Source organism: Hyla sarda, chromosome 6 (assembly GCF_029499605.1).
Source record: "Hyla sarda isolate aHylSar1 chromosome 6, aHylSar1.hap1, whole genome shotgun sequence".
Classification (NCBI taxonomy): domain Eukaryota; kingdom Metazoa; phylum Chordata; class Amphibia; order Anura; family Hylidae; genus Hyla; species Hyla sarda.
The window spans coordinates 260,579,212-260,606,610 of NC_079194.1; the positions used below are offsets into that span (position 1 = coordinate 260,579,212).

Here is a 27,399-nt window from a genome sequence, read left to right on the forward strand (position 1 = left end):
TCTTTGCCATAGTGGAGTTTGGAGTGTGACTGTTTGAACTGGTTATCAATATAAAAGACACCAGTCCACAAACGCAAACCGGTGCCATTAATACAGGTAACAAGAGGAGGACAGATGAGACTCTTAAAAGAAGAAGTTAAAAGTTCTGTGAGAGCCAGAAATCCTGCTTGTTTGTAGGTGACCAAATACTTATTTTCCACCATAAATTTGCAAATAAATTCTTTAAAAATCAGAATGTGATTTTATAGATTTTTTTTCTCATTATGTCTTTCATAGTTGAGGTATATACCTATGATAAAAATTACAGGCCTCTCATCTTTTTAAGTGGGAGAACTTGCACAATTGGTGGCTGACTAAATACTTTTTTGCCCCACTGTATATTCATAAAATGTAATCCAATACAAAGATTTTTAATGAGCTCCCATTAAAGGGGTACTCCGCCCCTAGACATCTTATCCCCTATCCAATGGATAGGGGATAAGATGTCAGATCGCCGCGGTGCCGCTGCTGGGGAGCTCCGGGATCCCCGCTGCGGCACTGCGCTATCATTAAAGCACAGAGCAAGTTCGCTCTGCGCATAATGAACGGGGGATACAGGGGACGGAGCCGCGTGACGTCATGGCTCCGCCCCTCGTGACATCACGGCCCGTCCCCTTAATGCAAGTCTATGGCAGGGGGCGTGATGACCGCCGTTCCCCCTCCCATTGGCTTGTATTGAAAGGGGCGGGCCGTGACGTAACGATGCTCCGGCCCCTGTATCGCACGTCATTACGTGCAGAGCGAACTCGCTCTGTGAAGCGATTATAGCGCAGTGCCGCAGCGGGGATCCTGGGGCTCCCCAGCAGCGGGACCGTGGCGATCTGACATCTTATCCCCTATCCTTTGGATAGGGGATAAGATGTCTAGGGGCGGAGTACCCCTTTAAGGGGGTAGGTTTTGGTGATCAGGATTAAAGTTCTTAATTCCCATACTTTTCTTGACCCTAGGTCCTATTCCCAACCTTCTTGTATTGCTAAAGATGCTGTTTCTCTGGAAAGGGGAACAGTACTGAAGTTCTTGCCAATCAGCAGTGGTCCCATAGCAGCCATGGAGGTTTGCCGCCATGGTATGTATGCCCATAGTTTTACAGCTGCCGTTGAATGTTTCTTTGCAGAAAGAATGGTTATATAGCTCCCCCATGTGGTCATATGCATGAACTACATGAAATTGTGCTTCTGATTTAATTTATTAAAACAAATTAAAGTATGTTTGATGCCACAAAGCTGTCAGCTTTATTCATTCATTATATGCGATAAACATTTATAAAGAGTCTGTTCGAAAATAAATGCTTGTAAGTTTCTTACCATGGTCAAGATACAACGCACTTGCAGTTCAGACATCCTTTCTCACTCTCATCAGGTGGATTGAGCTTCCGTAACTTATGCTGTCGGATCTCTCTCACTAATGTGTAAAAGGCGTCTTCTACTCCCTACAGGAGACACGAAGATATATGACTGCTTATTATCCAGTGTCACTTTAGAAGGTTCTATTAGCACCATCCCCAACAGGCCCTTCTGAGCTTGGTAAATTATAATAAATAGTATCTTGTTAGAGAAGAGCCATTCCAAATTTAGTGTAACTCCAACCTGGTTAGGCAGTGACTGCTGGCCAATGTCTATGGCCTGCTACTATATGCAAAGTCATTCTGACGATAACAGGAGAGAAGAACAAAGGCGCAGTATCAAAAGGGACAAATAGTTTGGCAGTTACTTTCTTTCAATCAATAACCCAATCTAAAATAAAAACAAACAAACAGTTCTTACCTAATCCAAGACAACACGTCTTTTTATAGAGAACATTAATTTCATGATGCCTGACAAGAGTCATAATATCTTTAACCCCTTTCTGACAAATTATGTACATGTATGGCATATACAAAACCAATATTTCTTGTTTTTCTTTTCTTCACGCAAATGTGGAGGACTACATCAGATTCAGTGGACTGCGACGATGACCAGCGTTTTTTTTTAATCAATAAAATGGTTAAAGAGGGCTGTGGGGGAGTGTTTATTTTTTTTCAATGTGTTTTGCTTTTTATAATTGAATTTTCATGGTTAGTAGTGTAAGCTGTCTTTTAGACAGAATCCATTACTAAGCCGGGGCTTAGCGTTAGCCCCAAAATCAGCTAGTGCTAACCTCCAATTATTACCCCGGTACCCAACGCCACAGGGGTTCCGGGAAGAGCTGGTACCAACAGGCCCGGAGTGTCAAAAATAGCACTCCTGGGCCTAGGCAGTAAAAGGCTGGCGTTATTTAGGCTGGGGAGGGACAGTAACAATGCTGTTGCTGCTTGGTTGGTATCTGGCTGATACTGAAAATAGGAAGAACCCTATTTTTGTTTTTATAAATAAAAAAAGTGTGTGGTTCCCTAATTTTTTCAGTATCTGCCAGATACCAACCAAGCAGCAACAGCCTGATGTTACCAGGGTGGGCGAGGACCATTGTTACTAGCCCTCCCCAGCCTAAATAACGCCAGCCTGTTACCGCCTAGGCCCAGGAGCGCCATTTTTGAGGGGGGTTATCGCTAGCTGTTTTGGGGGCTAACGCTAAGCCCCGGCCTAGTAATAGAGATTATATCTATAAGACGCCTTCCACTACTAAGCCTGAAAATTCAATTATAAAAAACACAACACATTGAAAAAAAAATTTATTTAAAAAACTCCCCCCCACAGCCCTCATTAACTTGTTAACCATTTTATTGACAAAAAAAAACCGCTGTTCCTTGCAATCCACAAAATCTGACATAGTCCTCCGCATTCATGTATCTAAGTTTCGAAGGAAAAAAAAAAAGTTTAGTACATTTTTTTTTGTTTACATACACCAGCAAAAATGCAAGAAAAAAAAACGCAAGAAAAACTGACAAAATGCAGGAAAAAGCTGGGACAATTTTTCTGGCTTTTTTTATTTAAGATGGACAAAAAACCACAATGGAATCCTGGCCTCAAAGCAATAGAACAAAATCCCTACATCCACTTTTCCTGTGAGGTAGAGAAGGAGTGTACGGTGGAGCGAGGGGGTGGTGATTCTATATTTGCGCAAGATTTATCAATGAAGTGTACAGCCTGTACAGTAAATTCTGAGGAAGAGTGTACAATAGACAAGCAGTGTAAAGGGGTAGAACTGTGTCTACAATAGACACATATTGATGACCCCCCCCCCCCATTATATATATATATATATATATATATATACATACACACTAAATATATAAATATATATATATATATATATATATATATATATATATATATAAACACAACAGAACAGTGGTGCACTGTCCATGTACATAGCAGAAAGAAAGATGTGCCAGGAAAGGAGGGCACAGAATACATCAAGGTTATCGCAAAGTAAATGTCTACATACAACACTAAAAAAGAAAAGCAAATCAGGGTCATGGAGGGAGTTGTAATGCCCCCAGAGTATTTCCCAAGACTCCCAGACAATACCATTCTGTGGACCTAAACAGTGTGACAATGTCCTCTATTCCTGCGGCTGTGTAATGATAGATAATAACCACCTTCCATTTAGCAAAGAATTTGTTCTTGCTTGTATTCTTATGATGTTCTGTGTCCAGTCTGTCAATCCCACAAAGTAATTTACGTTGTGTAATTACCATAGGAAGAGTGGGGGTCGCCAGGGACAGCCAGTTAGCAAAGATGCATCTTAGCGCAACCAGGAGGACAATGTGTACCATCCGATGAACCTTGGGAAGAGGTTGTTGGCTCGATTCAGGGGGTCTAAATTGATGAAAAAGTAAAGCCCTCAGTGTACAGGGTAGAGATATAGTCCACTTGTCTCTTTTGCAGGACAGTATCGGACACAAATACATCTCAGTATGAGAGAGCATGTCCAGATTTCATGCCACAAATCAGTTAATGGGGTAGAGCATTTGGGGCAGGCAGTAATGCGGTCCGGGAAATCAGGGGAAGGCAAAATATTGAACCCATATAAAGCCCTATGGGCCAATATGTAACAGGTTTCACGCCATCTCTCATTAATAATGCAGCAGCGGACAATGTTCCAACCGTTCAGTTTGCATTCAGAGATATTGTCTCCCGGCACCCAGGTGGACCAAGAGGAGAACATAGAAGTAGAGTCAAATTTAAGGAGAGCTCGTCTGAGGGATGGGTAGATCACAGATATCGTTAATTTGCGGGGCCTACTACCTATCAGATAGTCTAGCTCATAATCCTTACCTTCTTTCATCAGATCACGCAAACGATTAGTAAAAAAAGAGTGAAGTTGATTCAGGAGGTAGAGCATGAGAGGGAGGCAACTCATGCAGACACAGTAGGGACTGCGGGGAGAACCACCAGTTATGCGGCTTTTCTATGAATTGCTGAGCCGTTGTCAGACCCTTCTCTTTCCAAAGGTTAAATACCTGTGACAGAATGCCCTGAGGTAATTCAGGATGTTTCCCCAATGGGAAGTGTTTGGATAACAAAAATGTCGGAATAATTTTCGCACCTCCTTCTATGATAACACAGTGTTTCATAACAAGATGGAACGCTTCACCAAAGGGTGAAGTTTCGAATGAGATGTATGCAAAAGAGCCGCCAGATCCCAAGGGGCTGCCAGTTCTCTTTCTAGGTCACAGATGGCATGGAAGAAGGAACCGTGAATCCAATCCGTAACAATAAAGGAACATGACAAATTGTAACCACGAATATTAGGAAAGTTAAGCCCTCCATCTTGTTTACTAAGCATGAGTTTACGCAGCACTATCCGTGGTCTCTTGCCCGCCCATATAAATGTGGCAAATGCCGAATTCAGGCTCTTGATATCTACATGTTTTAACAATAAGGGTAAGGTATGCAAGGGGTATAGGAGTCTGGCGAAGCTTAACATTTTGATTAAGTGACATCTGGCCATAAATGAGAGCGGAAGACCCCCGCCCCCCCCCCCCCCCCATCCATTTGTGTAAGATAGCCTTGATTTTGGTAAAGAGTGCTGGGTAATTAAGATAAAAAATTGTGCCGAGAGTCTTGCCTATCTTGATCCCCAAGTAAGTGACAGAAGAGGTCGCCATGCTAATACCCATGCCTAAAACATCTGGGAGCCAGCACTGCTGGGGGAATCCCAACGGAAGCAGTTCTGATTTAGAAACATTAATTTTATAACCAGAAAATTCCCTGAAAGCAGACAAGTGGTCAAGAATGCCCCCTAGGGAGGCTGCCAGATCATCAAGAAAGACATCATCTGCAAACAGCGAGTTTTACCTCTTCTTCCCCCACCTTAATGCCTGAGTAAATGTCCGAGGACAGTAGTGATATGGACAAAGGCTCCAGTGCCAAGTCAGAAAGGAGAGGAGAAAGAGGACAACCCTTCCTTGTTCCTTTAAAGAGGGGAAAGGGGCCAATAAAATGCCTGGAGTGTGGGGGGCGTGGCTTGGCGGTTGAGATGAGCGGTCGCACGCTGAGAGTGCTCCCGCTTAGAACCTGCATTTAACTTATCCTGAGGTGAATCCTGGAGTCCCTGACCCCACAGACTCATCTGAGGACCCGCACTATGGCCTCTAAACAAGACCCGACGAGAAACAAGGATCGGACGGCCGTGGAAAAGCTCCGGGACTATGCCCGCGCAGACAGGCAAGATGGCGCCGCTCAGGCTGCGGAGGGAGGAGATGCTTCACATCGTGAAGAGGGCGCTGATTCTACTGACCTTACCCTTCGGGAGGTGAGCGATACCCTCCTGATGGCGATCCAGACATGCCGCATTTCTCTCACCGGCAAGCTTGAGGAGGTCAGGGTGGACGTGGGCCTCCTACGGCAGGACTTTCAGACCTTGAGGGAGCGAGTGACTGAGACACGCATCTCCACCCTGGAAGACACGGTACAGCCTCTCTCCTCTGACCTTCAACGCAAGAGGGCCTCGTTTACTTCTATCAAGGCGCGGCTGAGAGAGAGAGGGGTACCATACTCCATGGCATACCCTGCCCGGTTTAGGATCGTGGATGGTGACCGGGCAGTTTTCTTCACTTCCCCGCAGGATGCGGATGACTGGCTACGGCGACAACGTTGATCCGGATCCTGTAGGTGACCCAGGATTACGTGGTGAGGTGGAGATGCTGGTACAGGACCTCCTGCCGTGACCTTTACCCTCCCTCCCCTTGCCTCTATCCCCCTGTATGGCCCCGGCCTCCTGGACCCCTTTGCGGAGCTCAAGGTACTGTGATTCCCCAGGAGGGTTTCCCCCCCCCGGGAGCCTTGCCTCCTCAGGCCCTCCATTCTCCCCATGCACCTGATGTCTCCCTGTTGCTCCCGGGCCTTCCCTCTCCCTTCCCTCGCCCCCATCCTGTTGCTTACTTTGGACTGCTGTGTGCCCTGATTGGGGACTGTTCCTCCGGGACTGCAGGAGGGCCTTACCCTGACCCTCTGAAGGGATTTATTTCGCCCCTCTCCAGTCTCCCTGCCACGTCACCCTGTCCCTTTTCCCTGGGTCGGTTCAATTTTTTTGGAGTGTCAGACTTGGAGGACATCGGCCGCTGGATTACTGTTAAACAATCTCTGCCTGGTCTCCTTCCCCCCTCCCTGATGTGCCAGTTTCCCCCCCCATAGTGCCTGAGACCTTTTGTTCCCCGATTCACTACCTGGACTGTCCCTTGCTGTGGGACTCCTGTTTGCTGGGATTATTTTTTCTTTTTTTTCCATTGGTGGGGGGCGGGGTGGCGGGTGGACACTCTCCTGAGTGGGGGATGGGATTTACTGTCGATCATATATGTTTTATCATTTTCTCTTTTCTCTCTCCTTCTCCTGCTTCCCCTATCCTTCTCTCCTTCGCAAGACCCTCCCTCCACCCCCTGTTTTCCCCCTCCCGTCCCCCCTTTCTCTCTTTTTTCTTCCCTGTACTTCCTCCCACTCTCTCTGCTTTTTCCTTTTTCCCTTTTTTCTCTTCCTCTTTTTCCCTTTCCCTTCCCCCCCCCCCCCTGTTTTTCTTTTCCTGTATTTTTCCCCACTTCTTCTCTCGGGTCCCAGTTGGACTCCTATTCTCCTAATGTTTGATGAACATACTCAGGGTTCTCCACTGTTAGCATATATGAGCAGGTTCTCCCCACTAGATGGAGCTGTTGCTCCACTGATGCTTATGCAACACTGGTATAGTTATGTTTACTGTTTCATACATTTACTGGTCCCCTATTTAGTTTGGGGTTCCATTTTGTCTCCAAGATGCCTACCCGCGAGGTCGCCTATTAGTTGGTTTTTTGTCTTACCACTTCAGTATCATGGCCTATATATGGTCCCACGCATCCCTGTCAGTGTTTCTCGCCCCGGCTGGGGCATGTCTGTCTTCTCTGTCTTTATCTCTCCCCCTGCTGTTTTACTTGTTGTCTCTTCTTATGGCTGATATTAAGTTAAGGTCATGGAATGTTAGAGGAGCACGCACCCCGCGCAAGCGCACTATGATCTTCTCCCATATTAGAAAGTATCAGCCTCATATTGTGGCACTGCAGAAGACGAATCTTACTCCAGATAAAGCTGGACAGTTTTCTAAACCCTGGGTCCAATGGTCCTTGCACTCCTATCACACGTCCTTCTCTAGGGGGGGTTTCCCTGCTGGTTAGTCGGAGAGTAAGGTGGGACTCAGTTACAGTACGTAAGGATTCACAGGGTCGTTTTATCTTTGTATACGCATTTTTAAATAATGTGCCTTTTGTCTTCTTATTCATATACAACCCTCCCCCTGCCTCTATTGATATACTCCATAGGGCGGTTACCTTCGCAGCTAGTTATCCCTCTGCCCGTGTCCTCTGTATGGGGGACTTCAATATGGTACCGAATCCGTCCCTAGATCGCCATAGCCCCAGGGGGGTCCCGGTGGGGGTTGGGGGTGGCCCTCTGTCGCTGTTTTTGGAGGAGGTTGGATGGGTAGACATTTTTAGGGCCAGGTACCCTCAGACTAGGCAATACTCTTGTCATACTCTGGGCAGAAATGCGCTGTCCAGGATCGACCTTGCATGTGGCAACTCGCTCCTTCTTCCCCAGGTTTCATCGGTGTCTTATGAGCCGCGGGCTATATCAGACCATTCCCCCCTAATGCTTGATGTCTCCATGGTCGATCCTGGTTCACCGCGGAGGTGGAAAATCCACCCTTTCTGGCTGGAACAAATAGGCTCCTGTGACTGTATTCCGGACCAGCTTCGGGTCTTTGTTGAGGCCAATTTCCCTGGGAGTTCCCCCATCCTGGTGTGGGAGACATTGAAGGCATATTTGAGGGGCTGCTTGCGCTCCACTATCTCCTTTCTCAAAAAGTCAGCGTCTAGGCGGGAGGAGGAGCTGGCTGGACGGTGTGCGGAGCTTGAGGCCCGATATGTTGCGGACTCATTCGAGGCTAATAAGGTTGAGTGGCTGAGTGCGGGGCGGCAATATATGCTGCACCTCTCAGAGAAGGCCAATAGAAAGCTGTTTTTCACAAAACAATTCTACTTTGAACATGGCAATCAATCTAGTAAGCTGTTAGCACATATAGTCAGGCAGAACTCTTCTGCCCCTCCGATTCTTAAGATAGTGGCCTCGGATGGGTCCGAGCTGTTGGGGGTTGCGGACATTGCGCGTTGCTTTGCCACATACTACTCTAATCTTTATTCTTCACAGGTGCAGTATGGTGCTGAGGAGCTGGACACCTACCTGGACAGTATTGACTTTCCGGTGCTATCTGATAGTGATCGGATGATGTTGGAGGCCCCCCTCTCCTTACTGGAGATTCAGGATGCCATGGGGGACATGACTAAGGGTAAATCTCCGGGCCCTGATGGCCTTCCACTGGAGGTTTACTTGCGGTATTCCGACATGCTCCTTCCATCCCTGCTTGCAATGTTTGAACGGGCATTTGAGAATGGTATTCTACCTGCCTCTATGTATGAGGCAACCATAGTTGTCCTCCTAAAACCTGATAAAAATCCTGTGGAGTGCGGTTTTTACAGACCCATTTCGCTGCTGAATCTGGATTATAAGGTGCTTACGAAAGTTTATCTAACCGATTGAATAAGGTAATCCTATCCATAATTCACCCGGATCAATCCGGCTTCATGCCTGGCAAATCCACATTCGATAACATCCGTAGGGTGCAGGCGGCTGTTCAGGTGGGGAACGCTCTGGGGGGGGGGGGGGGGGATTGGGCTTTGGCATCACTGGACGCCGCCAAGGCCTTTGATTCTGTGGAATGGGGTTATTAGCAGGCTACCCTTGTTAAATTTGGTTTTGGTCCTAACTTTAGAAAATGGGTGTCCCTACTGTACAGATGCCCGCAAGCCCAGATCCTGGTGAATGGTGTGTGTTCTTCCCCGTTTGCTCTCGGCCGGGGCACGCGTCAGGGGTGTCCCTTGTCCCCGCTTCTGTTTGCGGTGGCAGTGGAGCCCCTCGCCCTCCGCATTCGACAGGATCCTGGCTTCCGAGGTATGTCTACGGGGGGCCGGGAGGAGCGCATAGGCCTCTATGACGATGATATAGTGTTATTCCTCTCTGACCCTGCATTGATGCTTCCGTATGTTATGACGCTCATGGACCGTTTGGGTATTTCTCTGGTCTATTCATCAACTGGACTAAGTCTGCAGTGATGCCGCTTCTGTATAGGGATTGGCCCCCGGTAATGAATGGTCTCCCGGTGGTTTCCTCATTTAAGTATTTGGGGGTTCACATTCACAGAGATCCTTTGCTTGACCTGTCCGCCAACATACTCACTCTACTTCCTTATATTAAAGCGAAGTTCCGGGTGTGGGCCACGCTCCCATTGTCGGTCGCTGGCCGTATCAATCTTATTAAACTCATAGGGGGAGATTTATCAAAGGATTTAGACTGGTTTTTCTTGTCTAAATTTGTCGCACAGAAAGTCGCAGTCTAAATATGTGCGACTTTTCTGCGACTTTTGCTCTAGAGGATTTTTAGAACATGATGCATGCTAGTCTATTTTAGACTGAAATGCATTGAAAAATGCATTGGTGCTGAATTTATCAAAAGCGACTTTTCAGCGACAAGTCGCATAGGCTGAAAGTACGCCGAAATGTCAGACCATATTGGAGCAGGTTTAAAGCATAGATCATGCAGTCTGTTCACAGAATTTATCAAGAGCTGTGCGCCATTTGATAAATTAGGTGCACAATAGACCAGACTAACCCTCTGTAGTTTGGTCTATATTGATGCGGGACATAGACAACTTTGATAAATATCCCCCATAGTCTTACCTAAGTGCCTTTATGCGCTGGAGCATGCCTCAGTGCCTGTACCTAGAACCTTTTTCGATTCTCTTCACTCCCTTCTTTCACCATTTATTTGGGCCCCAATAGACCTAACATTCGGCTAGCCACGTTACAACGCCCCAAGTTGGCGGCGGGAATGTCACTCCCTGATTTTTATTTGTATTATTTGGCCGGTCAACTTTGGTATATCAGGCACTGTATCTCTGGGGATGTGGTGCCGGACTCCGAACAGTCCTTAGCTAGGTCTGTCCCGATAATGACCCTTAGGATGCTGCTAGATAGTCCTGTCCTTGGAGGTAGTGTTGAGCGGCATAGGCCATATTCGAATTCGCGAATATTCGCGAATATATGGACGAATATTCGTCATATATTCGCGAATATTCGCATATTCGTTATATTCCCGGTTTTATTTTCGCATATGCGAATATTCACGTATGCGAAAATTAACATATGTGAATATTAGCATATACAAAATTAGCATATGCGAACATTCGCATATGCGAAAATTAGCATATGCGAATCTTCGCATATGCGAATTTACGTATATGCGCATTTTCGCGTATGCAAATTTTCGCACACCAGTCTCACACAGTAGTATTACAGCCTTCTTTACACCACACAAGCTGGAAGCAGAGAGGGATGATCACTGTGATGTGTACTGTGAAGAAAAAAAAAAAAAGAATATTCGTAATTACGAATATATAGCGCTATATTCGCGAAATTCGCGAATTCGCGAATATGCGATATTCGCGAATAATATTCGAATTGCGAATATTCGGGAGCAACACTACTTGGAGGTAGAGCTTACCTCCAACTTCATAAACTGGCCATAAAGGTATGGCGGGCTGTTAAGGGAATATATGGATATACTGACATCGCTGAGGATACCCCTCTATGGCATAATCCTCACCGCAAAATGGTCAGGTACTGCAGCTGGAATAGATACTTAGCTTTAAATAGTGATGTACGAATAGTGCTTAAGGACCTCCGGTGCTTCCCCACCTCCACGGAGAAGTCCTCAAAAAGTAACAGGCGCATACCATGAATCACCAGGGGCTGCGACAGGCATCGGTAAGCTTGCAGTATTTTCCACTTTATCGTTGAAGTCTAACAGACGTAGAATAACTTGGCGGGGACGGTTCTCTAATGCTGCCGCTAGCCCACGGGATGTAGCTGGAGCAGGACCAATTCTACCCGTTCCACCCAGAAGGTGTAGGAAAGTCCAAGGGTTTTAGGGAGATCACGCTCACAGAAGCGTTGCAAATCAGAGGGCTCTACAGTCTCTAACACCCACCATATGTAGATTATTGTGCATAGAGCGGTTTTCTAAGTCCTCAATTTTTTCCCTCATTCTGGCTAATTCTGATTCAGCAATATGCAGGCATTTGGTAGTCAGTCTCCCCATTCTTCAAGTGGGAAGTTCTTTATTCAACTTCAGGTAAACGGCTGGAGTGATCCTTCACCTCCAGTTGCAGATTCTGTAGGGTGGCTTTAAAGGGCTACTCCGGCCCTGAAGGATAAGATGTCTCACCGCGGGGTCCCACCGCTGGGGACCCCAGCAATCTTGTGCTCGCCACCCACCTGTTTGAGCTGCACGCCGCAGTGCCAGCTCACAAACAGCCGCGTGGCGACCATGGGGCCGGAGTATGGTGACGTCACGACTCCTCCCCCGTGTGATGTCACCACCCGCTCCGCAAGTCTATGGGAGGGGGCGGGACCCCCGTGGTGAGACATCTTATCCCCTATCCTTTGGATAGGGGATAAGATGTCTCAGGGACGGAGTACCCCTTTAAGGACCTCCTCTACTATGTGTTGTACATTTGGCATAATACTGAGTGCCAAGTGAAAATGGAGCTGCTGGGTCATGAGTGCCCAGGGGAGAAGAAGGTACCCGATGTGGGAGGTCAGCCAGCACACTGACCTCCATGGCTGCCTCTGTAGGTCCATTTTCATTGGTAGAAGGAAAGGGAGAAGCGCTCCATAGAATAGTATTGTTTAATATAGAAATCTATTGCTCACCCTGGGTGGTTGTGTAGGTACATACACAACAATGCAAAAAGGTGTGTACGGTAGATCGTCTGCTGCCCTCCGGGGTAAGTATAGAAAAGGGATCTTTTGGCTTCAGAGGAACCCGGTTCTCGGCGCCGAACGACCAGACAGGTATGTAGATTCAAGGTAAGTTTATTGACCAGAATGCAATGAGTTTCGCTGCGCATGCGCAGCTTCTTTAGGCATGACAACAGGGGATACACAGCTAGTTTAAATAGGTAAGATTTAACCCTTTACATATCATTACTGCACATAAGAGATGCACAATTGCAAACACCTGACTGTATTCCCACCTGCATTGGGAATAGTAACCAAGGGTCCCATAAAACCGGAGCCTCCGTCACACCCCAATGTAAGGTTTACAACATAGGAGTCTAATAATAAATATTACATAAATATATATATATATATATTTAATGTAAAAAGTGAATATATAAAAAAAAAAAAAACACCATCCTAAAATTTTTTTTTTATATATTCACTTTTTACATGAAATATATTATATATATATATATATATATATATATATATATATATATATATATATATATATATATATATATATATATACACACACACATATATATGCAATTTTTATTATTAGACTCATGTTGTAAACCTTGCATTGGGGTGTGACGGAGGCTCCGGTTTTATGGGACCCTTGGTTACAATGCAGGTAGGAATACAGTCAGGTGTTTGCAATTGTGCATCTCTTATGTGCAGTAATGATATGTAAAGGGTTAAATCTTACCTATTTAAACTAGCTGTGTATCCCTTGTTGTCATGCCGGAAGTAGCTGCGCATGCGCAGCAAAACACGTTGCATTCTGGTCAATAAACTTACCTTGAATCTACATACCTGTCTGGTCGTTCAGTGCAGAGAACCGGGTTCCTCTGAAGCCCAAAGATCCCTTTGCCATTTTCATTGGTGGAGCACCGGGGACCGTTACTGTTCCGTTACTAAGCGGAAAGGTGCCTGGGGATTGGGAGCTCACCGTGCGCTGCCTACATCGGGCCGCGCTGGAACCAGAAGTGAACTTGTTTATGGAGTCCGACATCACAACATCATGTGGCAGAGAGTTCCATAGTTTCGCTGCTCTTACAGTAAAGAATCCCCATCCATGACAATTGGGAAACATTTGTCTAAACGCAGAGGATGCCCACTAGTCATGGTTACTGGCCTAGATATTAATATATCACTAGAAAGATCTGTGCACTCTATATAAATCAGGTCTATTCATACAGATTATATCAATATAGCAATATTCATCCTTTACCTGTCTGGTTTTGGCAGATGTTTCAATGTAAGGAATGCCATAACTTCTGGCCAGGTCCTGAGCTTGTCGTGTCTCCACAGTTCGGGCTGGGAGGTCGCACTTGTTACCCACCAACACCATCGGAACATCATCAGAGTCCTTAACCCGTTTTATTTGTTCCCTATGTAATACATGTAAAATACTTCTATTCGTTAACTGGTCACTTTAAAATTCTAAAACAGAATTTTAATCCAAGCGAATTCCTGCAAGGACTATACACTTACCAGCCAATACCATATATGTATAGGACAAGATTAACCCTCTTATAGCAAAGACACCAGAATTAAAGTATCTAAAGCATTAGAGAAAATTAATGTATACCACCCACGTCCATGTTTAATTTTAAAATGTCAATGCTTATGGAACGGTGAACAATATAGACCCATTTATTGGTGGCTCCATCAAAACTGGCACCAGTGAGTACAGCTAAGGCCCCTTTCACACTATAAAATCACTTCAGTTACCAAAGCCCGTTAGGATATCGGCAGTTAAACGGCCAGTACTAAATCACTAATGGCCGTAAGAAAATTCCATTATAGCCTATGGGAATTTTCGAATAGCCGTTTTAACCAGTTATCGCCAGTTATTAATAACTGCCGTTATTTTGTGACGGCGATAGCAACGGGAGAATTTGTACATGCACTATTTCTCCCGTTCATTCGCCCGTCACAAAATAGCGGCAGTTATTAATAACGGACAATAACGGGTTAAAACGGCTATTAGAAAAATTCCATAGACTATAATGGGATTTTCTAACAGCAGTTAGTGATTTGGTACCGGCCGTATAACTGCCGATATCCTAACGGGCGTTGGTAATGGAAGTGATTTTATAGTGTGAAAGGGGCCTAACATTAGACCACAATGTGCAAACCTATTTTTACCAGATCATATGAGTCATGTCACTAATAACTCTACATACATCTTCTTTATATCCATTCTTTAGAATTAAGTATTTTTCCCCAGTGCAAATGAATCGGCAGAGGGAGCTGCCATACCATTCATTCTGTATGGAATTGATGGAAATAGCCGAGTAAAGCAATTGGTCATCTTTGGCACGCTCATAGCGAATTAATGTAGTTGCAGTGTGCATGCTCGACCTCTGCTTCATTCACATGAGGGGAAATTGGGACACCTATTCTGCTCTGTTTGGAGGTGATTAAGGTTTTGCATCTTTTTCTTATGCATAGCAAGAATTCTCTTGTAATTTCTTCCAGTGTGTTGTAAGCAATAATGCAGTTGCTAGACAATTGTCTTTTCTCGGTCGCTCTTCATTGGGGGACACCTAACTGATGGGTATTTGCTCTTGCCACTAGGAGGACACGAGAAAAAAGAAAAGTCGGCTCCTCCCTGGCAGGATATTCCCGCCCTCCTGCAGTGAGGTAACCAGTTTTAGCTAGGCCAGATGTGGGTCTGTGGGTCTCCCCAGACCTTGTCTTTTTTCTTTGTTATTTTCCTAGCTTAAGGCTTAAAGTTTAGTTTTTCTCTCCTTTTTAATTTTTTCTAGCGTGGGGCGACAGGAGCATGGCGCTGCCTGATCCCCCACATGTGAGCTAGGGGCATGGCGCATTGGATGAGAATGACCCGTTAACCCCTCCTCGCCAACAACCAGCGCCTGTTGGTGTACCTTGGGTCCAGGTCCCCCATTTGCCCCTGTTCACCATGTCGGCAAAAGGCAGGTGGCACTAGCTGATCAAAAGACTTCGAGGGTGAGTATGTGGTGGTTGAGGGGAGTATCTTCCCCCCCCCCCCCCCCATGGCAAACGAGTATCCAAATCCCCCCCCCCCTTGTGTGCGACCATGGGTCCCTACTACTGGGGCGGATTTTTTGGGATCCGGGACGCGAGGGGTTAACCCTCTCTCTTTTATTCTGCAACTTCTGCTGCATCTCTTTATGGGGGGTCTCATGTTGGGGGGTCCCTCAGGTCCCCTGGGGGACTGTGTTTTATACATTCTTGGTCCTGTGGAAGTCAGCCGCCGGCATTTTGCAGCAGCTCCCTCCACAGGAGTTAATGCGGCTCACCTCCTTCTCGCCGGCTACTTTCTGTACTGATGCCGACCGTAGAGAGGGGTGCGGTCGGCACTGTGGGATGTCCGATGGCGGTGTGCAGCGGGCACTGCAGATTCTGCTGCCGGGGTCCATGTCCCTGGCGGCACATGGCCGTCTCTCAACATTTCCTTATACGGCGGTTGGCTCCACCCTTCTCCTTCCCTGTTTAGCGCGCGAGCCGGGGAGATCTGAGCTCCTCCTCCCCAGCTCGCGCGCTGATGACAGTCCCCTTGTCCCGCCTCCCTTCCCCGTTGCGAGGGCCGGTGTAGGACACTGTTCTGGCTCCCTCGGCAGCTGCCCGGCGGGAGCTCGTGGTAATCTATTAACCCCTCCGGAGCGGCGGCTTGACAGGCTATTATAGCACACTGTGAGCAGTCACCCCTCCAGAGGATAGCCCTGCACTTATGGGCAGCTCTTGCTGAGTGCCTGGTGCCCACTGCCCCCTCCCCTGTGTAGGGCCGGAGTCCGTGCTTTACTGTGTATGTAAAAAAAAAAAATACATAAATAAATAAATAGATCTGTATATATATATATATATATATATATATATATATATATATATATATATATATATATATATATATATATATATAGTCAGGCTGCTCACCACTCTCGCGTTTGCTGCACTATCTCGTGCTGCGGACACCGGTACCGCTCCCGGCTTAGTAGAACTCTCACAGAAAAGAAAATGTCCGGCACTCGAGAAGATGCAGGTAAAACTTGTCAATGGCTTTATTCACACGCTTAGGCAGGACACAATCTGACGCGTTTCGCACCCTCAGGTGCTTAGTCGTAGATAGACATACACTCAATAATGCAGGTTAAAATACACATGAGTTTGGTCACATGACCACATGAATCTTAATTAAAAACAGTTGGTTACAAAACATGGCATTGGGAATCATGATCACATTTAATCGTTCGGAGAGAGTTCACATGAGGATGCAATCAATGCGGCTTTAAATTTCACATTTTAAGTAACATTCAAATTTCAAACTTGAATAGTCCAAAGGCTAATCTACCAATACTATCTATATTCATATTGATTTAGGGGTGCATATTTAACCGCAATAACAATTTAAACTATATCTACACACAAGAATCCGAGATATTTTTATATATAAATCAATAACCTCATGGTGTGTATCACACTATGTGAACAACTCCCTATAATTTGCGACAATTCAAAATTTATTATATGTACCGATATTCATATTGGTTTAGAGGTACATATTTACCGAAATACGCACTTTAAACTATATCTAAACATCAAAATCCGAGATATTTTTATATATAAATCGATAACCGCATGATGTGCATCACGCCGTGTGAACATCCCCCTATAATTTACAACAATTCGAAATTTATTATATGTGCACAAGAAACGAAGAATACATATTAATCCGGGGACTAAACTTGCGTGATTAATGATAAATTGTATATATCCACCATATTTTTACTTACTCGATTTATGCACACGTTAACATTAAATCCAATCTTTTATTTAATCCTTGCGGGAATCTTGTTCCCAAGAGGAACATCCAATGTGCCTCTCTATTATATAATTTCTTTCTGAGATCGCCTCCCCTAGGTCCTAAGGTGACTTTTTCTACTCCCAATACTCGTAAATGGGTAGTGTCCCCTGAATGGGACTCTCTAAAGTGACGTGACAGCATGGACATGTTTGTCAAACTACTTTTAGCATCCGTAATATGTTTCCTAAACCTCACTTTTAATGAATTCCCCGAGCATCCTACATATTGCAAATTACACGCAATACATGTGGCTACATATATGATGGATTTAGTATTACAATTGATGTATTGGTGTATATTGTATGTCCTATTTGTTGTGCAAGACGTTACAGTATTTGTATTCACCATATGTGTACATGTAATGCATCTGGTATGACCACATTTGCGATTACCTATATTCCTCAACCAGTCCCGATCCTTTACACTTTCCTTTTGACTAATAAATAGACTGGGTGAGACTCTGGTTCCAATAGTGGGACCTCTCCTAGACACAATAGAAATACCTTCTGATAATAAGTCTCTTAGTATTGGGTCTGTTTCCAATACCGGAATGTATCTATTTATTATTTTCTTAATCTGTCCAAATTGAGTACTGTATGAGGTCACGAAAAATGGTGGTCTATCTTTACTCGAATTTACATTTTCATCTTCGATTGTATTTTTGGCTGATTTGTCTCCAACCTTATGTGAGTCCCTTCTATTCTGATGCCTGCTGGAATAGGATACTAGTTCCTCGCGTCCCCGTCCTTCTATTCTTATTTCTGCTTTTTTTAAATTTTTTTCACTATAACCCCTCTGTTCCAATCTAGTATGAAGTTCCTCTGCTGCAATTTTAAATTGTATCTCACTAGAGCAGTTACGTTTTATTCTACATAATTCGCCATAGGGAATATTATCCAGGACATGTCGTGGATGGCAGGAGGAGGCTAACAGAATGGAATTAGAGGCTGTATCTTTTCTATAGGGGCGAATTTCTATGCCATCACTCCCACTAATCAACGAAATGTCCAAAAAATTAATTGTATTTTTGTCACAATGTGAGGTAAACCCCAAATTTAGGTTGTTATTCCCAATATACTTAACAAATTCCGAAAATAGTGTCTCTGTACCCCTCCAAATTATCAATAAATCGTCTATGTAGCGACTGATCCAGTGTATGTTATCATGATATGGGTTTTTGTCACTGAAAATAAAAAGTTGCTCCCAGTGAAACATATAGATATTTGCAAAAGACGGGGAATATTTAGCACCCATTGATGCTCCCCTGGTCTGCAGGTAGAAACCACCATCGAACACGAAGTAGTTGTGTTTGAGCAAAAACTCCGTGGCGATGGTGATAAATTCCCGCAGACCAGGGGAGTATGTGCTGAACTTTTCCATATGAATGGACAGGGCCTCGAGGCCTTTAGACCAGGGAATGCATGGATATAAGCCTATAACATCACACGTTGCCCATGACAACTGCTCATCCCACACGATTTTTTCTAAGATATTGATCACATGCTTAGTGTCTTGTGTAAATGTGGGGGTGATTTTAGTCAGGGGTTGGAGATGGTGATCCACCCACTCTCCAAGGCGCTCACCCAGCGACCCAATGCCAGCAACTATTGGCCGAAGGGGAGGTGGAAATACACCTTTATGTACCTTGGGGAGTGAGTGGAACACTGGTGTAACTGGATTCTCTACAAACAGATATTCTTCCAGTCTTTTGTTAATTGCCCCCAGTGCTACACCCTCTTCCAATATTTTCTTAAGTTCCGTTTGGTACGTTTTAGTAGGGTCATTTCTTAATTTACAGTAAGTTGATGTGTCTAATAACATATCCTCATTGAGTTGTTTGTATAACCCTGAATCCAGAACAATAATATTTCCACCTTTATCAGCATTACGAATTACGATAGATTTATTCTCAGATAATTCCTTCAATGCTATACGTTCATTTTTATTTAAATTGTCATAAGCATTATTCCGAGACACCTGTTCATTGAGTTTCACTAGGTCCCGCTCGACCAAGTGGGACCTAGTGAAACTCAATGAACAGGTGTCTCGGAATAATGCTTATGACAATTTAAATAAAAATGAACGTATAGCATTGAAGGAATTATCTGAGAATAAATCTATCGTAATTCGTAATGCTGATAAAGGTGGAAATATTATTGTTCTGGATTCAGGGTTATACAAACAACTCAATGAGGATATGTTATTAGACACATCAACTTACTGTAAATTAAGAAATGACCCTACTAAAACGTACCAAACGGAACTTAAGAAAATATTGGAAGAGGGTGTAGCACTGGGGGCAATTAACAAAAGACTGGAAGAATATCTGTTTGTAGAGAATCCAGTTACACCAGTGTTCCACTCACTCCCCAAGGTACATAAAGGTGTATTTCCACCTCCCCTTCGGCCAATAGTTGCTGGCATTGGGTCGCTGGGTGAGCGCCTTGGAGAGTGGGTGGATCACCATCTCCAACCCCTGACTAAAATCACCCCCACATTTACACAAGACACTAAGCATGTGATCAATATCTTAGAAAAAATCGTGTGGGATGAGCAGTTGTCATGGGCAACGTGTGATGTTATAGGCTTATATCCATGCATTCCCTGGTCTAAAGGCCTCGAGGCCCTGTCCATTCATATGGAAAAGTTCAGCACATACTCCCCTGGTCTGCGGGAATTTATCACCATCGCCACGGAGTTTTTGCTCAAACACAACTACTTCGTGTTCGATGGTGGTTTCTACCTGCAGACCAGGGGAGCATCAATGGGTGCTAAATATTCCCCGTCTTTTGCAAATATCTATATGTTTCACTGGGAGCAACTTTTTATTTTCAGTGACAAAAACCCATATCATGATAACATACACTGGATCAGTCGCTACATAGACGATTTATTGATAATTTGGAGGGGTACAGAGACACTATTTTCGGAATTTGTTAAGTATATTGGGAATAACAACCTAAATTTGGGGTTTACCTCACATTGTGACAAAAATACAATTAATTTTTTGGACATTTCGTTGATTAGTGGGAGTGATGGCATAGAAATTCGCCCCTATAGAAAAGATACAGCCTCTAATTCCATTCTGTTAGCCTCCTCCTGCCATCCACGACATGTCCTGGATAATATTCCCTATGGCGAATTATGTAGAATAAAACGTAACTGCTCTAGTGAGATACAATTTAAAATTGCAGCAGAGGAACTTCATACTAGATTGGAACAGAGGGGTTATAGTGAAAAAATTTTAAAAAAAGCAGAAATAAGAATAGAAGGACGGGGACGCGAGGAACTAGTATCCTATTCCAGCAGGCATCAGAATAGAAGGGACTCACATAAGGTTGGAGACAAATCAGCCAAAAATACAATCGAAGATGAAAATGTAAATTCGAGTAAAGATAGACCACCATTTTTCGTGACCTCATACAGTACTCAATTTGGACAGATTAAGAAAATAATAAATAGATACATTCCGGTATTGGAAACAGACCCAATACTAAGAGACTTATTATCAGAAGGTATTTCTATTGTGTCTAGGAGAGGTCCCACTATTGGAACCAGAGTCTCACCCAGTCTATTTATTAGTCAAAAGGAAAGTGTAAAGGATCGGGACTGGTTGAGGAATATAGGTAATCGCAAATGTGGTCATACCAGATGCATTACATGTACACATATGGTGAATACAAATACTGTAACGTCTTGCACAACAAATAGGACATACAATATACACCAATACATCAATTGTAATACTAAATCCATCATATATGTAGCCACATGTATTGCGTGTAATTTGCAATATGTAGGATGCTCGGGGAATTCATTAAAAGTGAGGTTTAGGAAACATATTACGGATGCTAAAAGTAGTTTGACAAACATGTCCATGCTGTCACGTCACTTTAGAGAGTCCCATTCAGGGGACACTACCCATTTACGAGTATTGGGAGTAGAAAAAGTCACCTTAGGACCTAGGGGAGGCGATCTCAGAAAGAAATTATATAATAGAGAGGCACATTGGATGTTCCTCTTGGGAACAAGATTCCCGCAAGGATTAAATAAAAGATTGGATTTAATGTTAACGTGTGCATAAATCGAGTAAGTAAAAATATGGTGGATATATACAATTTATCATTAATCACGCAAGTTTAGTCCCCGGATTAATATGTATTCTTCGTTTCTTGTGCACATATAATAAATTTCGAATTGTTGTAAATTATAGGGGGATGTTCACACGGCGTGATGCACATCATGCGGTTATCGATTTATATATAAAAATATCTCGGATTTTGATGTTTAGATATAGTTTAAAGTGCGTATTTCGGTAAATATGTACCTCTAAACCAATATGAATATCGGTACATATAATAAATTTTGAATTGTCGCAAATTATAGGGAGTTGTTCACATAGTGTGATACACACCATGAGGTTATTGATTTATATATAAAAATATCTCGGATTCTTGTGTGTAGATATAGTTTAAATTGTTATTGCGGTTAAATATGCACCCCTAAATCAATATGAATATAGATAGTATTGGTAGATTAGCCTTTGGACTATTCAAGTTTGAAATTTGAATGTTACTTAAAATGTGAAATTTAAAGCCGCATTGATTGCATCCTCGTGTGAACTCTCTCCGAACGATTAAATGTGATCATGATTCCCAATGCCATGTTTTGTAACCAACTGTTTTTAATTAAGATTCATGTGGTCATGTGACCAAACTCATGTGTATTTTAACCTGCATTATTGAGTGTATGTCTATCTACGACTAAGCACCTGAGGGTGCGAAACGCGTCAGATTGTGTCCTGCCTAAGCGTGTGAATAAAGCCATTGACAAGTTTTACCTGCATCTTCTCGAGTGCCGGACATTTTCTTTTCTGTGAGATATATATATATATATATATGTGTGTGTATATGTGTATATATGTGATATATATATACATACACACATTTATTCTTGGTCACTCAGAACATTTGTTAGTGTTTCCACCCTCTTGTGGCCAACCCCTGAATTGCAGTTTGATTCTATTGCTCTCTTCATGAGAAATCCAAATCCCCGGCTGTTCCCGGGGACTCAGGTTCCCTTGGAATCAGGGATCATGTTCCAGTTCCCTTACGTGACTAGTGATGCGGACTCCCTCATCCGGCACACGGTCCTCAGGGGAATTTTCCGGTGGGCATGAATTAGACCTGAATTTATTTTGAAGGGGGCTGCCGCTTGGTACCCCGCTATTGGAGCGAGATGCCTTATGCATTCATCAGCTCCTGTATAGGCGACTGCAATTCGGGTACCTCACTACTGTTGGAGGTGTCCAACGGAGTGTTCCATTGTCTACTATTCCCGTAACCCAAACAGTGGTCTGCGTGTTTCACTACACCGCCTGTCATACATCAAATGGCTGATGTATCTGCGGCTGGAGTTCCAGTACCTCACTACTGGGTGAGGTGCCGATGGGATAATCCGTTGTCTTCTATGGGCCTATACCATTAAGCCGGATGTTGGTCTGCATAGTGGCCTACGCCGCCTGTCCTACATCAACAGCTGGTGTATCCACATCTTGCATTCCAGCACCTCTCTGCTGTGTGAGGCGTCCGACGGAACGTTCCATTATCTACTATGGATCCATTCCTGTAAGCCGGGCAGTTGTCCGCATGGTTTCCCTGCAACCGCCTCTCACCATCCCATGGCTATTATACTGCGGTTGGAGTCCCGGTTCCTCTCCACTGTGTAAGGTGCAGACGGACCGACTACTTGCCTACTGTGGACCCCTACCAGTCAGCCGGACAGTCGTCGGCATGTTTTCCTACACCGCCTGTCACCCACCACTCGGCTGACGTCTCTGCGGTGGGAGTTCCGGTACCTCAATGCGCTGCGAGGTGCCGACGGAATGGCTCGTTGTCTTCTCTGAACCCATACCAGTTAGCCAGACAGTTGTCTGCATGGTTCCCCGCAACCGCCTGTCACCAGTCACACGGCTGGCATGTCTGTGGTTGAAGTTCTGGTACCTCTCTACTGTGCACGGTACTGACGGACCGACACCCTGTCTTTACGGACCCATAGCAGTAAGCCAGACAGCTGTCTGCATGGTTTCCTACTCCTACGGTCACCCATTATATGGCTGACAAATCTATGGTTGGAATTCAGGTATCTCCCTCCTATGTGAGGTGCCCGACGGGGTGTCTCATTACCTCCTATGGGCCCATGCTAGTGAGCCTGACAGGGGTCTGCATGTTGGTCTATACCGCATGTCCTACATCAAACAGCTGAGGTATCTACACTGGGTGGCTAGGTACTCCGCTTTTCTGCGTGGTGCCGACGGAATAGAACCTTATCAGTTAGTCAGTCGGTTGTCTGCGTGGTCCCCTACGTCCGCCTGTCACCCCTCACTTGGCTGCTGTTCCTGCGTTTGGAGTTTCCGGTACCTCACTACTCTGTGAGGTGTTTGTCGGAGAGTCTCCAGTACTGACCTACGCCGCCTGGCATACATCAACCGGCTGATGTGTCTGCGGCAAGAGCCTCGGTACCCCACTGTTTTGCGGGGTGCCGACGGTCTGGCTCGTTGTCTACTCTGGACCAGTACCGGTTAGCTAGACTGCGGTCTGCATGGTTCCCTATGCCACCTGTCACACATCACATGGAAGTACCGATGGGATGAATAGTTGTTTTCTGTGAATCCCTGCCAGTAAGCCAGACAGTGGTCTGTGTGGTTGCGTACACCACCTATCATACATCAAATGGATGATGTATCTGCGCCTGGGGTTCCGGTTCCTCACTTCTGAGCACAGTGCCGTTGGTATGCATAGTTGTCTTCCATGGATCCATGCCAGTGAGCCAAACAGTGTCTGCATGGTTGCCTACATCTGCATGGTTCTCTACACCGCCTGTCCTCCATCAAACAGCTGGTGTATCTGCTTCTGTAGTTTCGGTTCCTCACTACTGTGTGAGGCATCCGGTTGTTCCATTATCTCTATGGACCAATACCAGTAAGCAAGACCGTGGTCTGTATGGTTACCTACTCCGCCTGTCATACATCAAACGACTGATGTCTCTGCAGCTGGAGTTCCGGTACCTTACTGCTGAGCAAGGTGCCACTGAAGTGACTCGTCTTCATGGTCCTGTACCTATCAGCCAGGTAGTGATCTACAGGGTTCCTGCACCACCTATTACACATCCCATGGCTGGTGTATCTGCAACTGGATTTCCGGTTTCCTCACTACTGTATGAGGTTTCCGATGGAATCACTTGCTGTCCCCTAGGGACCCATACCAGCAAGCCAGACAGTTGTCTGCTTATTTTCTTCTACCGACTGTCACACGACAGATGCTTTTGCGGCTGGAGTTCCAGTTCCCCCTTCTGTGCGTGGTATACTTACTTGGAACTGATCCAGTGCATCCCACGGACACTATACAGGATGTCAGGGATACATTCCATGGTCCCTCTGTTTCCCTCCCTCTCTCCAGGGGGCGGGGTTTCTTGGCCTACCCGATCTTCCACCTTCGGGTCATCTACCATTCATTGTCACCTGCCATGGTAGTTTTCAGGCAAGTCTCTCAGAGTTGCCCCATGTGCCTTTTGCAATGCATCACTTACTGGTTTACAGGGTTACCTGCTTAGCCAGGTCCCTCTCTGAATGCCTGATACCCGATCTACAGGCTGGGATCTCCCTCCACTGTGTGTTTCCGTGTGCGGGACCCAACATGGCCAGACTGTCCGCTCGGTGTTCTAATCCACCTGGTCACCCTCCCCATTCTGCTGCTATTGCACCTGTAGTCCGGTATTTGTCTTCCAGGTGCAGTCCCGCAAAGTGTGTGCATGTGTGTTCTTAGGACCTTTTTTCCTGTAGGTTCACACTGTGCCGACATTTTTCCTGCTCCACATTCATTCTTCTTCTCCTGAGTCTGCGGCTGCAGCCTTGGTGTTTGACGCCATTAGGAGATGTGCTAGAGGTTTTTTATCTGTAGGTCCCAGGGACTTTTGCAGCAACAGCGGCTTCGCTCTGTTCTCCTTTCTTGGGTTGCACTGTTGGTCTGCTGGGGGCATACCTCCCTTACTGTTGGTCCCTTGGATGTCTGCAGTCTTGGTATGCCACTGTTGTCGTGGGGTCCCCATGTCTGTGTTCTTACATATGCTAGCACCGCTTTGTAGGAGTAGAACCCACCTTCCTTTGGCTTGGTGGGGTGCGCCCAGGGGTTTCCGGTGATTCGTCCCCGCGGTTCCGAGGAGGTTGGGCACCTCTGTTCCGACATAGGGCCTGCTGGGTCACCTGTCGGTTCAGCCCCTCCCTGTACTTCTGGCAGTTCTTTTCCGGGGTCCCTGTCCAGGGTGACTCAGGTGCCTACTCGTCACTATCTGGAATGGCTCTCAACACGTCTTGTTTTGTTGCCCAACTTCAGTGTACGGGGTTCCGATCCCTCTTGGGATACAAGGTGGTTCCTCCAGACGGCGAGGGTTGCAGCTGGAGCCTTGGGGCTTCATCCACCCAGTACTTGCATTTCCCTGCTCCTTCTGCGCCTAGGCGCTTGCCAATCCCCTTTTTCACAAGAAGTGCGGGGATCAGGGTGCTTGTCGTGGGTCTGTACTTGAGTTGTCGTCTCAACCTCCCTTGTTTTTCCCGCCTATGGGGGGACTATTTTGTGTTTTTGCTGAAGTACATTTCACAGTGATTTTTCCTGCCTAGGCTTGTGTGCTTTCTGTCCACTATCTCAGCCTAGTGTTCTCCCTTGAAATGGTGTGTCCTTCTTACCCTTTTGCCTGTGTCAGTCGCGCTGCATTGACACCACAGTCTTCTGGAGTAATCCTTCCTATGCCCAGACCCTGGGAGTCCAAGCCGGGTTCTCATTGGTTCTCCCTTCATTCCCGTTCTGACGGGATGTTCCTAAGGCTGCTCTGGTCTACTCGGACATTTCTGATCTATCACTGTTGGTCCCCTTGTTTGCGACTCTGTCCTACAATGCTGCGGTGTGCCTTCTCTTCAGGCGGCTTTCCATTTCCTTGAGCCTTAGTGATGGTTCAGGTCTTGGACATTTGTAGCGGCCCGACTCCTCCGCGATCCGCGTCTCTTCTTATGGCAGTTTTTTCGCCAGGAGAGTTGTTCACGGACATCTGTTTCCTCTTTTTCCTGTGGTTTCTAGTCTCTCTATATGACCGGGTGCCTTGGGTCTCTACAGAGGATGGACCTTTCCTTGGGTCCTGGTCCATCTCCTTGGATGGGAGATTTTTCGGGAGCTCATTTTCTGGGCCTAGTGTGTCTCTGACCTGGGGGCTCGTCCGCTGGCTTTGCGGACATGTGGGTTCAGTCTTTGGACTGTCTCCTTTTCGCTGGTGGTTGTTTTTTCCCACCCTAGGGGACTGCTTTGGTACGTCCCATCAGTTAGGTGTCCCCAATGAAGAGCGACTGAGAAAAGGAGATTTTTTTGTACTCGCCGTAAAATCTTTCTCGTAGCCTTCATTGGGGGACACCACACCCACCCATTTCTTATTTTTTCTGGTTCTCTGGGATTCCTTTCTAGGGTCCTTCAGACGTATTTCCTCGTTGGCTTCTCCTACTGCATTGTGACAAAACTGGTTACCTCACTGCAAGAGGGAGGAGACTACTTTTCTTTTTCCTAGTGTCAGTGCCTCCTAGTGGCAAGAGCATATACCCATCAGTTAGGTGTCCCCCAATGAAGGCTAGGAGAAAGAGATTTTACAGCGAGTACAAAAAAATATCCTTTTTAAAGAGTCCAATTAGATAGTAATGCTCTGGTATCTTTATTGCTCTGGTCTGAATGTATTAAAAAGATTCAGGGCCTGGCCCCTATGCGTCCTATGGAGTAAATTTTCCTTGGCCTGCCAAGGGTTGGTCCCTGTTTAAAAGAAAAACGGTCACCCGTTCACCCACACTATAACTCGATACACCAGGTTATAGGGCGGGTGAACAGGAGACCGATACGGCGTCTTGGACTGCTATACCTACCTGCAGTCCAGAACCCCGATCCTCCCAAAGGTCCCTCTCTTCCAGCGCTGACTTTCGATTTGAGGTGGGCCTGCCGGCTGGATTAAAATATTCATAAGCGCTGGTCACGTGAGCGCTCGTGCCTACTGAGTGCTCGCGTGAACGGCGCTTATGAATATTTAAAATCTAGCCAGCAGGCCCGCCTCAAAGCGCAAGTGGGCACCGGAAGAGGGGACCTTGGGGATCGGAGTTCCGGCCTGATAGATACAGCAGTCAGAGACCCCACATCGG

General features: G+C 45.6%; 1 protein-coding gene across 5 annotated transcripts in view; it reads right to left on the reverse strand.

The window, feature by feature from the left end:
- The window catches only part of HRAS (HRas proto-oncogene, GTPase), a 158,649-nt gene that overhangs the window by 19,986 nt on the left and 111,264 nt on the right, over nt 1–27,399 (reverse strand). For all 5 annotated transcript variants that reach the window (XR_008845327.1, XR_008845328.1, XR_008845326.1 and 2 more), the window contains exons 5-6: nt 13,557–13,716; nt 1,344–1,468 (exon numbers count right to left, since the gene is read on the reverse strand). Coding sequence is in view for 1 of the 5 variants with exons in the window: in XM_056527101.1 (XP_056383076.1) it covers nt 1,349–1,468; nt 13,557–13,716 (280 nt within the window). In the remaining 4 variants the exon portion in view is untranslated. The remainder of the gene's footprint in view (nt 1–1,343; nt 1,469–13,556; nt 13,717–27,399) is intronic.